Consider the following 12,738-nt stretch of genomic DNA (forward strand, 5'->3'; position numbering starts at 1 on the left):
CATACCGTTGAACGTCATTTGGAAGGAAATATTCCTTCAGTAAGACTAAAAAATATATTTTGAAAAATTTCGGGTTGTTATGGTGTTGTCGAGTTACCGCGCGAGATTGTCTTGCTGTGCACGAATAAGCAACAGGAAAAAATTAACATCAAAGTTTAGTTTAGAAAATTAAGGAAAGACAAGATTTTTTAAACAATATGCATTTTTACGGCCACGAAATATTTCTATCGACGTTAAAACCCTAAAAATATAATTTTACTAACTTCTTTAGGAGATACGCCTTGGATGGGCGCATCGTCTTCCGAATCCGAATCCGCCTCCATTGAATTCTCCTGGTGGAAGGCTGAGCATGCGACGTCGACCTATAAAAATATAAATAGAAAAGGAGATGGACAAAAATTATATGGACGCGTGCCCCAGAATGAACAGACATGATATATGTGCCATTTAATAATAAAAATCTTCTATTTTAAGAAAAAAAGTCGCATGTTGTTTTGCAGTCGTGGCATTAAGTTTGTGATAGGCATAAAAAACTTCCACCGAGGGCCGTAAAACAAAAAAAGGAAAATCTTGGACAAAATCGATTTAAATTCTTATTTTTTTCAATTATTACTCGACCTTCGTAGCAAAACAAGTCGAGCAGGTGAACCTGAAGGGACGAAGTTATATAAAGGAAGCGAGTAGTGAGTCGACTGTTCTAGATTTTAACTACAAATTCGAAAATATTTTTGAGAACAAATAAATTCTCAGAAGTGTCCGTGGTTTGAATCTGCTTTCTGGGATATATAGGGTATTTTGAACCCAATAACCAATATTTTATGACTGTTGGACGGTTAGGCGAACTTTGTATGGGGCCAGAGCAATGTCCTTTTAACACTCACCAATTGCTTAGGGTTCATATTATACAGAATCCGTTCAGCGTTATTCTCGGAATCGTTCCTAGACTCCATGATGGCCAGTAGGAGTTTAGACGCGTTGTTCTTGAGCTCCAGCACGAGGTCCATGCGGGTTTTGCCGAGGGGGTTGATGTCGTTGAGAATTAGAGCGGTTATTATGTCTAGGCCGTTGCTGTCGTGCATCGCTATGCAATTCTGGTTCTCGTGGCAGGGCCCTGAAAACATTCATGTAAATATATAAAAGGAAAAGGTGACTGACTGACTGATCTATCAACGCACAGCTCAAACTACTGGACGGATCGGGCTGAAATTTGGCATGCAGTTAGCTATTATTACGTAGGCATCTGCTAAGAAAGGATTTTTGAAAATTCAACCCCTAAGCGGGTGAAATAGAGGTTTGAAATTTGTGTAGTCCACGCGGAGTCGGAGCAAGTCGCGAGCATAAGCTAGTCTGTATATATAAAACTAGCTTATTCCCGCTACTTAGTCCGCGTGGTCTACATGAATTTCAAACCCCTATTTTACCCCCTTAGGGGTTGAACTTTCAAAAATCCTTTCTAAGCGGATGCCTACGTGATGATAGCTATCTGCATGCCGAATTTCAGCCCGATCCGTCCAGTAATTTGAGCTGTGCGTTGGTAGATTAGTCAGTCAGTCACCTTTTCATTTATATATTTAGATTCAAAGTCCTGACTAACTTATATATCAACGCACAGCCTAAACTGCTGGTCCTAGAGACATGAAATTTGGAGGGTGTGTTCTTTGTAAAGACGAGGTATCCACTAAGAAAGGATTTTACGAAATTCTACTCCTAAGTGGGTTAAATGGGGCATTGAAATTTATGTAGTCCACGCGGACGAAGTCGCGAGCAGAATCTAGTCTTGTATATTTTCAAATCATATCTATAGCTAGCGACAGGCCGACATGACAATTGGGGTGGAGACGCCCCGCACACCCACGCTAACCCGATGTGGGCGAGCGCGGATGACATGCGGGTGTGGAGGGCGTCCCACCGCCTCATACCCTGATTGCCATCTAAACTTGTCGCGTTCTATAGTTAAGAATGGCTTGGGTTACATGTATATCGGCCTTTAGAATGACATTTCGGCTTTGTAGAGCGTTCTCTGTCACTCATACCTATTTGACGTTTTGTTCGTCTCAACGACAGAGACAGTGCTCTACTTTGCTATCTCCTTCTAAAGGTCGATGTTTATTACTTTCGGCCGCGTACTGTACGAATGCGTCGATATTCGCCATACAGACCTTGACAGTATTCCGTGAGAGTTTCCAGAGTCTGGTTGATAAGTGCCACATTCCCTTCGTTGATGTACAGCCCCAGCAGTCCCAGACCTCCAGTGGTGGACCCACAAATGCAATCCAGGAACATCAGCGTCTCAGATACGAGGTTGAAGTTCGACTTGTTGTTTTGATTGCGAAGTAGATTCTAGACAACAATATGATACCTTAGACCTATATGTTTACTTGAATAGGGTATTTGATAGCATTTTTTTTTAATTCGATATAGGCGCACGCTTGACCACGATCACACCTGATGGAAAGTGATGATGTGGCCTAAGATGGGACGCGTTTGCCTAGAAGGTGCCTATTCACTCTTGTTTTAAAGATACCCGGATTATAATTGACAGGAAACACTGATCTAGGAAGAGTATTCCAGACTCTAGCCATGCATATAAGGAATGATGACGCAAAGCGTTTCGTATGTAAAATATAGGATCTATTGATGGCATCCATATTGAATATGAATTTTGGAAACCAACTATTTAATCAGTTAAAAAAAATACGAGATATTTTGCCCAACAGTGGATACAAACTTTACTTAGATTGTTGTTATTGAACTTTTATTTTTATTTCTAACTAGCTGATGACTTCTCCCGCGTGGATTTAGGTTTTTAAAAATCCCGTGGGAACTCTTTGATTTTCCGGGATAAAAAGTAGCATATTATGTCACTCTCCAGGTCTTTATCTATACCCATGCAAAATATCACGTCAATCTGTTCCACTGTTGCGACGTGATTGAAGGACAAACCAACAAACAAACACACTTTCACATTTATAATAAGGGTACAGATTTCGTTTGCGTAAAATTTCTGGTTTCTCAAGAGATTAGAAATTTGTTTGTAGTGGCACGCTTAAGGAAAGGCCTATGCCCAACAGTGGACACAAACGGGCTGATTGATTGATACCTGCAGGTTGGGATTGTGGTTCTCGCACAGCAGTTGCAGGAAGCGTAGGATCGGCTTCATGACGGCAACCTTCGCCGGCAACACGTCTGCGTTGCCAGATTCACGTTTCTTCTCCGCCATTATCTCTTCTAACACTGTGGTACCTACAACCAATATCATCATCAACATCATGATCAACGCATCGCCGGCTTACTACAGAGCACGGATCTCCTCTCAGAGTAAGAAGGGTTGGCCATAGTCTGCCACGCTGGCCATGTGCGGATTGGCATACTTCACACACCTTCGAGAACATTATGGAGAACTCTCAGGCATGCAGATCTCCTCACGATGTTTTCCTTCACTGTTCAAGCAAGTGATATTTAATTACTTAAAACGCACATAACTCCGACAAGTTGGAGGTGCGTGCCCAGGATCGAACCCCCGACCTCCGATTAGGAGGCGGACGTCCTAACCACTAGGCTATCACAGTTTCACCCACAGAACCAATATACTATTTATCATTTAGAAAATAGCCTAAAAAAGACATATGGAAGTCAATTTATACATATGTGCATCAGTAGATTTCTCACGTTTCGATGAACGCTGGAGATAAGGATGTAGATTATTTTTTAAGATTCGTGTTTTTTCACGGATCCGTCAAATCACGGATGAGTGCACAAACTCCCTTACATCTAGAACATAACAATTAGCTTATAAATAGAAAAATGATAAAGTGTGTGTACCATGCGACATGGTGTGTATATCGGAGTACGCGTGCACGGCGGACGCGCACGCACCCGCCACTTCCTCGTCCATGTCTTCGCCCACCACCATTGGGCCCGGTGCCGGCTTGCCTGACCGAATACAATACAATTGAACAGTTTTTTTTTCAAATAATGTGGCTAATTCCGTTGTACACAATCTCTAAACTAAACTAAAATGGCACGTCTAAATCTATTGCTATCCCTTACATAATGTTGCTTGCGGAAAAGGATAGCACTTGATTTAGACAGCTGTTAATTTAGTTTAGTTTAGAGATCGTGTACTAGAGAATCGGCCCCATTTACAAACTAATTTTTTTGAAAAATCTTACAAGTATATTTTAGCGTAATGTATTTTACATGTATCAGTCTTTGTTGCTAGAAATCTTAAGTTTAATTTATTTATTACCAGATGATGCCCGCGAATTCGTTCGCGTGGATTTAGGTTTTTTTTTAAATCCCACGGGAACTCTATGATTTTCCGGGATAAAAAGTAGCCTATGTCCTTATTCGGAACATAAGCTAACTCTGTTCTAAATTTCATCAAAATCGGTTTGACTGTTGGGCCGTGAAAAGATAGCAGACAAACAGACAGACATACAGACACACTTTCGCATTTATAGTATTAGTATAGAGTATGGATGAAGGCAGGTTTTGGATTAGGAAGATGTTGGCATGACCTATATATTTTTATGTTATAGGAGTGATATATATTTTTTTATTTCCGATTTTTAGTCTTCAGGATCAACCCATCACCGGCTCACTACAGAGCACGGGTCTCCTCTCAGAGTGAAAAGGGTTTTCGCCATACTCTACCACGCTGGCCATGTGCGGATTGGTAGACTTCGCACACCTTTGAGAACATTATGGAGAACTCTCAGGCATGCAGGTTTCCTCACGATGTTTTTCCTTCACCGTTAAAGCAAGTGATATTTAATTAATTAAAACGCACATGAGTCCGAAAAGTTAGAGGTGCGTGCCCGGGATCGAACCCCCGACCTCCGATTAGAAGGCGGACGTCCTAACCGCTAGGCTATCACGGCTTTTTAGTATGATGATGTAATTAGATAGTTACCATCAGTGTGGTTGGGTTTATGTTTGTCTGTGGATGAGGAGCGCTTGTCTGTGGTGGTCGTGGTGGTGCTGTTGACGGCGAGCGAGCGAATCTCCTGCTGAGCCTCGCGCATTTTGTCGTAGAATACCTAGAGACCATTACTTGAGTACAGTTCTTGCAATTCACGAAGGCTAGTGAACTTCACTTGACCTCCTTTTTGGAAGTCGGTTAAAAATAAGATTTCTGCGCAAGTACATCGGGGCAACTTATAAAAGTTGTAGTACTGTAAAGTATTGTTAAAGTGAAAAGTTCTTTAGACGAGTTAGGCAATTTTGGGATGGGTAAAAACAAAAACTTCAAGGTCGCGTCACCGACATGCTAATGTTGAGTGCCAATAGATTCCGAATATAGAAAAACTATAAATATAGATTATATGTTACATACTTGATTCTTCGCGTTCTATACATCCTGTAGCAGTACTTACCTATGTTTTTCTCACAACTGGATTATTTCTTTAAGTAATTAGTTAATACCTAATCGTTGCAACTAGCCACTGAGGACAAACCCCGTGTGGTTTTTTCGGTGTTTTTAGACTATGCTTTTTGAATTGTATTTTGATTTGATAATAAATTTAAAAAAAAAACTGATTTTTAAGTGTAAAATTTAAGTGTATTGATTATAGGTATAAATAAAACTGGGATTACCTTCAAAAATGCGTTCGATATTTCGCCGTTTTGTAACTTTGTGAAGATGCTGCGTTGAATTATTGGGTTACCGCCTTCCAGGAGTGCGATGCCTATATGAAACAATTTACTTATATTCATATACATAAGTTAGATCAGGTGGAAAGTTAATATCCCGAGGATTCACTGATGCTGGTGGTATGAGTTCATAGAATGCACGAGAACTTCATATTTAGATTTAATATGTATCAACAACTAGTAGAACTATTAATATAATAAAAAGTAACTAGGCCAGGCAAAACCTAACCTACCTACCTAGATCGGCTCCTCCATCCCCATACCGATCCCAGACCAACCAGTATCTAACTATTACAACCTTCCAATTAACATTTATAACCAACCGTATCCACAGATAGGTAAAATCACATAGGACACTGGCGTTAAAGTATTGAATGTTCTTTCTTCTAAACGAAATTCGGTCATGACGGTTAATCTCAATGGTGACTAACCTACTACAAAGATAATGACGTTGATTCTGATGAGATGACACTCACCCAGCTGTATCGCCTCTAGGAAGATGGCCGGGCGGTTGGTGCTGTTGATGACCAGCTCCACCACCAGGTCGGACGCGCCCTCTTTGTCCAGGTGCGCCTGAACCTGCGCCAGGCTCTGCCCCGTGCGCAGCAACACCTTCGCTGTACAATCAGTTTCAATCAGGGCTTCTATTTCATAAAACTTGAAAAAAAAAAACAAGGAAATCATGCTAGGTAACGCCTGATTTGACATAGGATGCTGAAAAATATTTCGTACCTACACAAAAGTTTTCGTCAGTCAGTGTTGGGTCGGTGATTACCGAAACATACTTTTTAGAGAGGGTTGCAAGTAATTTCATTCTTTTCACAATGCATTTTGGTGTCCCCTTGAGTTTAGGGACAAATCTATCGGAATCCATCAGTCAGTATTTTTTTTTTCACAATGCAGTCTGGCGTCCCCCTGAGTTAAGGACAAATCTATCAGAATTCCGCAAGTGGGGAAAACACGTGCGACATTCTGCTTGAATATATTGTATGGAGATATTTGGAGAACACCATATCTGACCGAGGCAATTTGAGATTCATCCCCCGCAGTCGGTTAACGCGGGGGCTGTGCGGGTGTGCGGGGCGTTCCCTCCCCAATTGCCATGTCGACCTGTGGCATACTATACTTGGATGCGTAGGTGAGCCATATAGAGCAGAGTTTGTGATTTGTGTAATAGGAGCCTGTGCTTGTGTACAAAGTATAATTTCGCTCTGTTAAGCACCCCGAATTTTTTTAAGCAAGTTTAACTTTTCTTTTGAAACTGAACTTCGATATCTTGACAACGTAGATTCCAAGATGATGCTATTGGAAGGAGTTAGGCGAGTAGGCTGAAGAAAATAGGTGTTGTAGCATTGCTTCCCTTCTCTTTCACACACACCAGCGCGTGAAAGCTAATTGTCCTTTTCGCACTTACGGAATCGCGCCGTGATTACGTAACAGCGCGAGAAGGACAATTAGATTTCACGCGCTGGTGTGTGTGAAAGAGAAAGGTAGCAATGCTACAGTGTGGTAAAAGGGGTATTTTTTGATTTTATTTATTTTTCTCGTCTGTGCCTGTCTGGAACCTAAATCTAGCTGCTAAAACACATAAAGCAGGTGAAATGGGTTAAATGTAATGGACCCACCTGTCTTCGGCTGGTGTGGCACAGTTTCTGCTGAGCATGCGTCGTGGAAACAAATCAAACGTTTTGCTAAACTATTATAGCTTCTAACAGGAATACCATAAAGCGTAAGATCACACTAGTGACTAGTCTGTTTTGCATTAGGAAAGAGACAGATCATCATATTGTTTTAAAGTATAAAAAAGTAAAAAAAAAAAACCTATAGTTTTGTAAAAGTTTACGATATATTGCAATAAAACATCTGACTGACGCTAGGGGTCAACGAAAGTTGTGTAAGTAAGCCACTCGGAGTCAATGCCGCGTCGTAAGCGGGGCGGGGCATTGACTTGCGGGTTTGAAAAATACTAAATCATTAAAACTACAAAATGAGGCAAATAGTTATTGGTATTGGATTGTGTTTAGGTAGTATAACAATGGGACCGATTCTAAACATGTCTAAATATAGTGCTATCCTTTTCCGCAAGCAACATTATGAAAGTGATAGCAATAGATTTAGACGTGCCAGTTTAGTTTAGATTAGAGATTGTGTACAACGGAATTAGCCACAATAGCCCTAAGTTTTTACTAGCGTTCTGGTTACACCCTGTATAGTACGCGCAAAACAAGTACACCAATCTGAAGTTGCAGAATGGCTGTTTGCGCAGGATACTAAGGATTAAATACACAAATCCTACTGAGATCTGTATCTGTACAGTGCACAGTCAGTCATATACCTCGTGATCAGATTAGATTTAATTTTATTTTTGTAGCATGGGGTGTGAGGAGACGAATTGGGCGACAGTAGTGTTCGTTCCCCGGGTATCTTTTTATCAATAAAGGATAGACTACTTGTTTTGCTGTTATATCTTTATTATTGTGTTGGTGTTATATCTTTTAATACTTCTCTGTCAAAATAGACCAATGATTCGTACAACTTTAAACAGCGTACAGTTCTTGCAATTTACGAAGGCGAGTGGACTTTACTTCGGATACACGGGCATTGCGTAAGTGTGCGTGCACGTCGGACCAATCAGTCGCGAGCAAGCGTTCGCAAACGCACACATTCTGTGTACGTTACTTATACCGATACAACTTAAACACAAGCATGAGCCACTCGCCTTCGTGAATTGCAAGAACTGTAGTATATTATCACTTTTTAACTTCTTTAGCACGAATGTATTCTAAAGAACCTCTCCAGAAAATAGTTTTCACTTACCGCCGGGTCCGTGGGTAACCAAGAGGCTTGGCGGACTCAGTATTTTAGGTTCGGACTTGCGGTCGACAAAGTACTGTGATAAAAGCTCGCTGCGCAACTGGTTTCCCTACAACATAAAGATTAATGTTTAATTTTTTTTTAATAGAGATAATTCAATCATCAATAATTGAAATATAAATGAAATATCAATCTTCGAAAAGCTCACACATTTTTTTTTTTTTGGGAGATATTGACGATATTTTGAAAAACTGTGACAGGGGACTGTTTATATGGAAGAAAAACACATTTTTTATTGAAAGAAAGCGATCTAATTTTTTATTTTTTAATTAAACTTTTACAATCAGTATTTCTGACGAATAAATCAACAAATTTAAAGTTTTCTTGACAGACAAGACGGACAGACAGACAATAAAGTGATCCTATAAAAATTCCTTTTTTCCTTTTGAGGTACGAAACCTCAAAAAAAGAATAAAGATTAAAAAATAAAAATTATTTAAATCACTACCCTTATTATAAACGTGATAGTGTTTGTTTGCTGGTATGTCCTTCAATCATGCCGCAACGGAATAACTGAGCGGCGTGATTTTTGGATGGATATAAAAAGATCTGGAGAGTGACATAATAAATAGGCTTCCTTTTATACCGGAAAATCAAAGGGATTTTTAAAACCATAAATCCACAAATCGCGGGACACTATATAAAAGGAGAAATATGACAATACACAATTATAATTTTTGAAAAAGTTACCTTCTCCCCATACTCAGGGTCTGTGGCCATCATTTCTCGAAGTGTACGCAACACTTTGACGCACAACTTCTCTTCTTTTTCTTCCAGAAGCTTCTTCGTGTGCCGAATCAGTCTAAAACAAAGTTATTTTCATGTTTCGTAAATCATACATTGGTACTGATTCTGAGCACAACCTAATTTTAGAGTATTCGCATACTCTTCTTACTAATGTAAAATGAAAAGGACAGACGCAGTTTGACAGTTTTAAATTTAATTTTGAGATGGTAAAATCCGTGATTTTAGCGGACAGTCGCGAGCCTACTGTTTAAATTTGTAGCGTGCACTAAAATTTAGAGTCTTTAAATGTTAAGGTTATGTTCTGTCCCTTTTTAGCATTGTTAAAAAGAAAACGATGCAGATACTCTAAATTTAGTTTAGAGAAAGACAACGGAATCGGTGCCACTATGTTACTAACGGAAATAATATCATATAGTTCGAGATGGTAATAGAAATGGGGACGCCCCACACCTGTACAGCCCCCGCTCTAACCCGGTGCGGGCGAGCGCGGGAGACGTGCGGGTGTGCGGGGCGTTATCTCGACCGAGTGGTCGAGATAACGCCCCGCATATCATTGTTTATAAAAAAGTTAAAAAAGAAACGTTTGTTAAACAAGTTAATAACTTTACAAAACTGGGGCCCTACCGCGGTTGTTTGACAGCTACAATGTCACGATCGCAATCATCTCTGATTGGTTAATGCTCGCTCACTATTGGCCACAATGCATTGTTGCAACAAGAATCGCACAATTTCAGCCAATCAGAACAATTGAGATTGTAATAATGATTGATGCAGGTTTTAGACAATCGCCCTGCAGACGAATTCCTATTATTTTAAAAATTAACTTTTGCAAGTCTAAAAAACTTAGGATTAGCAAGTGGTAGTGGATATGTTATGTCTGCCGCAGAATCGACGCGACGGCCGATGGGGCAGACGTGTTCTGGAGTGAAGACCGCGTACCGGTAAGCGCAGTGTGGGACGACCCTCAAGCTCGCTGGACTGATGACCTGAAGGAGGAGTCGGGAAGCGGGTGGATGATCAAGGCGGAGGAGCATGTGTGGTGGCGCCTCTCTAAAAGGCAGAGTCCAGCAGTGAACGCGCACAGACTGACGGAATGGATTGTCAAGATTATAAACATCAGAAGTGGAATAATTACCTGGATATAAAGATCCCGCTGGTGTCTGGATGCGACAACTCCCCCGAGCTGGTGAACAGGCGATGCGGCTTGTAAAGGATATCCACTAGAAGAGATTGCTCCGCTTGAAGTAGTGGGCGGAGTTGCTCTTCTAAAAGTGCCACGATCTCTTGCAGACCCTCCATTACCGATCTGTCGTTTTGGAGGTTTGTCTGCAATTGATCAAAAACTACTTATTGAAGTGTTATAGTATAAATAGTTGGACAAGTTTTTGGAAATTCTATTGTTGAATGACTGACTCATGTGCCAACATAAATTCAAGCGTCAAGTTACAGTGAACGGTCAATAAATATATCTACTACTGAACTAGCTTATGCTCGCGACTTCGTCCGCGTGGACTACACAAATTTCAAACCCCTATTTCACCATTAGAGGTTGAATTTTCAAAAATCCTTTCTTAGCAATATGATCCTTGTTGGTCGAAATAAAAACATTTTATTTTATTTATTTATTTATTTATTTAGCGGATGGCTAAGTCATAATAGCTATCTGCATACCAAATTTTAACCCGATCCGTCTAGTAGTTTGATCTGTGCGTTGATAGATCAGTCAGTAAGTCACCTTTTCCTTTTATATATTTAGACAATCCAACGTTAATACCTGTGAAGCCATTTTTTCCAGTTTGGCAGTTTTGGAAGCCAGGAGCCATTTGCTGGTCTGCCGCGACAACGCTGCGGCCTTCTCGAACACCGTTTGTATTTTCGCTTCTAGCTCCAATGGGATTGCTATGCTTCTGGTTTTGGCTGAAAGATTTATTGAAGTGAAACTTCTTAAGGCACGTTGGGCGATTTCGGGATTGGTAAAAAGGTTACAGTCGCGTCACCAACATGCTGATGTTAATAGTATATCTGTTTGAAGTGATAACTTCTTTAGGCGCATTGGGCAATCTTGGGTTGGGTGAAAAGGTTAAGGACCCGTCACCGACATCCTAATTTTAATAGCATATCTGCTTGAAGTAAAAAACTTCTTCAGGCGCGTCGATCGATTTCGGGTTGGATCCCAACTTCTGTAGATCAGTAGATTCAGATTTCGTAAAACCTGCATCAATCATTATTACAATCTCAATTGTTGTGATTGGCTGAATTTGTGCGATTCTTGGTGCAACAATGCATTGTAGCCAATAGTGAGCGAGTGTCAACCAATCAGAGGTGATTGCGAGCTGTCATTCTACCGCAATCGAGCAGCAGGGTCCCGTCACCGATTGCTAATGTTAAGTCGTAACATACTATTTATCTATTGCTGTTTGAACTTTTTACTTTACTCAGATACAAGTTAGCCCTTGACTGAAATCTCACCTGATAAGTGATGATGTAGCCCAAGATGGAAGCGGACTAACATGGTAGGGGTAAAAACGAGTCTAAAAACCGCAAAAAAAAGGAAATAAAAGAACCAATCGACCAAAACATGCAACTTACCAACTTCACTTAGTGTCCGTATACATTTCTCTACGTTGAGTTTTTGCGGAGGAGTGAGCCACGGGCATTTGTAGATGCTGAATGTAGTTTGTAGGAGCTTCACGAAGATCGACTGACGGGTCTGTTGACAATTGAAAGAAAGAAAGAAAGAAAAGACGTTTATTTACACAACTGTGCCACACATCACATCTTAAAACTAAGAGCTAGTTCCGGCGCTTCTTCCACCTGAGAACAAGCAAAAGAAGCGCGGGAAGAATTAATATATGAATTGAGAAAACATGCGCAGATTAAACCCTATCGGAAAAACGATAATACAAGGGAAAGTTACACTATCTATAATACCCTAACTAAACCACACTTAATATACTTAATTGAAGTCTGGGGAAGTGTTGCCAAGACAAGATTAGCTCATCTGCAAACTGCTCAAAATAAAATAATAAAAATTCTTTTCCAATATCCCTTACGAACATCTACTAAAAAAAATTATATTGACACCAAAATTATGAACGTTCATCAGTTATACATACAGCATGTATATACATACAGAATGTATATATACAGCGCACGTATTTTGTTTTCGAAAAAAAAATTCTTTTTATTACTTACGTTATGGTTAATCCATTGCAGCAAAATAAACATAGTATCAGTATTAGAAAAATAAAAATACTTGAACCAGAACACTGGATGATGTAAATCTAAACTAATATTACAAGCAGGAAGTTTGTTTGCAATCGCTGAACTCTGAAATTAATCACTGAACCGATTTTAATTCTTTTACCATTAAAAACATACTTTATCCAGAAGTTGGTTATAATATAATATTGTGGCTAATTCCATTGTACACAATCTCTAAACTAAACTAAAATGGCACGT

The 12,738-nt window shown here is 40.0% G+C and overlaps 1 protein-coding gene across 14 annotated transcripts in view; it reads right to left on the minus strand.

Annotated features, from left to right (window-relative positions):
• Itpr (Inositol 1,4,5,-trisphosphate receptor) overlaps positions 1-12,738 on the minus strand; it is a 99,374-nt gene that overhangs the window by 16,260 nt on the left and 70,376 nt on the right. For 7 of the 14 annotated variants that reach the window (XM_069506436.1, XM_069506432.1, XM_069506434.1 and 4 more), the window contains 14 exons: positions 11,866-11,977; positions 11,051-11,193; positions 10,412-10,602; positions 9,220-9,331; positions 8,473-8,578; positions 7,281-7,310; positions 6,132-6,272; positions 5,599-5,690; positions 4,916-5,042; positions 3,823-3,933; positions 3,101-3,243; positions 2,160-2,340; positions 882-1,111; positions 264-362 (listed from right to left, as the gene is read on the minus strand). In XM_069506436.1, coding sequence (XP_069362537.1) covers positions 264-362; positions 882-1,111; positions 2,160-2,340; positions 3,101-3,243; positions 3,823-3,933; positions 4,916-5,042; positions 5,599-5,690; positions 6,132-6,272; positions 7,281-7,310; positions 8,473-8,578; positions 9,220-9,331; positions 10,412-10,602; positions 11,051-11,193; positions 11,866-11,977 — 1,818 coding nt within the window. Of the gene's footprint in view, positions 1-263; positions 363-881; positions 1,112-2,159; positions 2,341-3,100; positions 3,244-3,822; positions 3,934-4,915; positions 5,043-5,598; positions 5,691-6,131; positions 6,273-7,280; positions 7,311-8,472; positions 8,579-9,219; positions 9,332-10,411; positions 10,603-11,050; positions 11,194-11,865; positions 11,987-12,738 lie in introns of all 14 variants that reach the window. The other 7 variants (XM_069506441.1, XM_069506440.1, XM_069506439.1 and 4 more) reach the window with 4 other exon arrangements.

Source organism: Maniola hyperantus, chromosome 23 (assembly GCF_902806685.2).
Source record: "Maniola hyperantus chromosome 23, iAphHyp1.2, whole genome shotgun sequence".
In the NCBI taxonomy this organism is placed as follows: domain Eukaryota; kingdom Metazoa; phylum Arthropoda; class Insecta; order Lepidoptera; family Nymphalidae; genus Maniola; species Maniola hyperantus.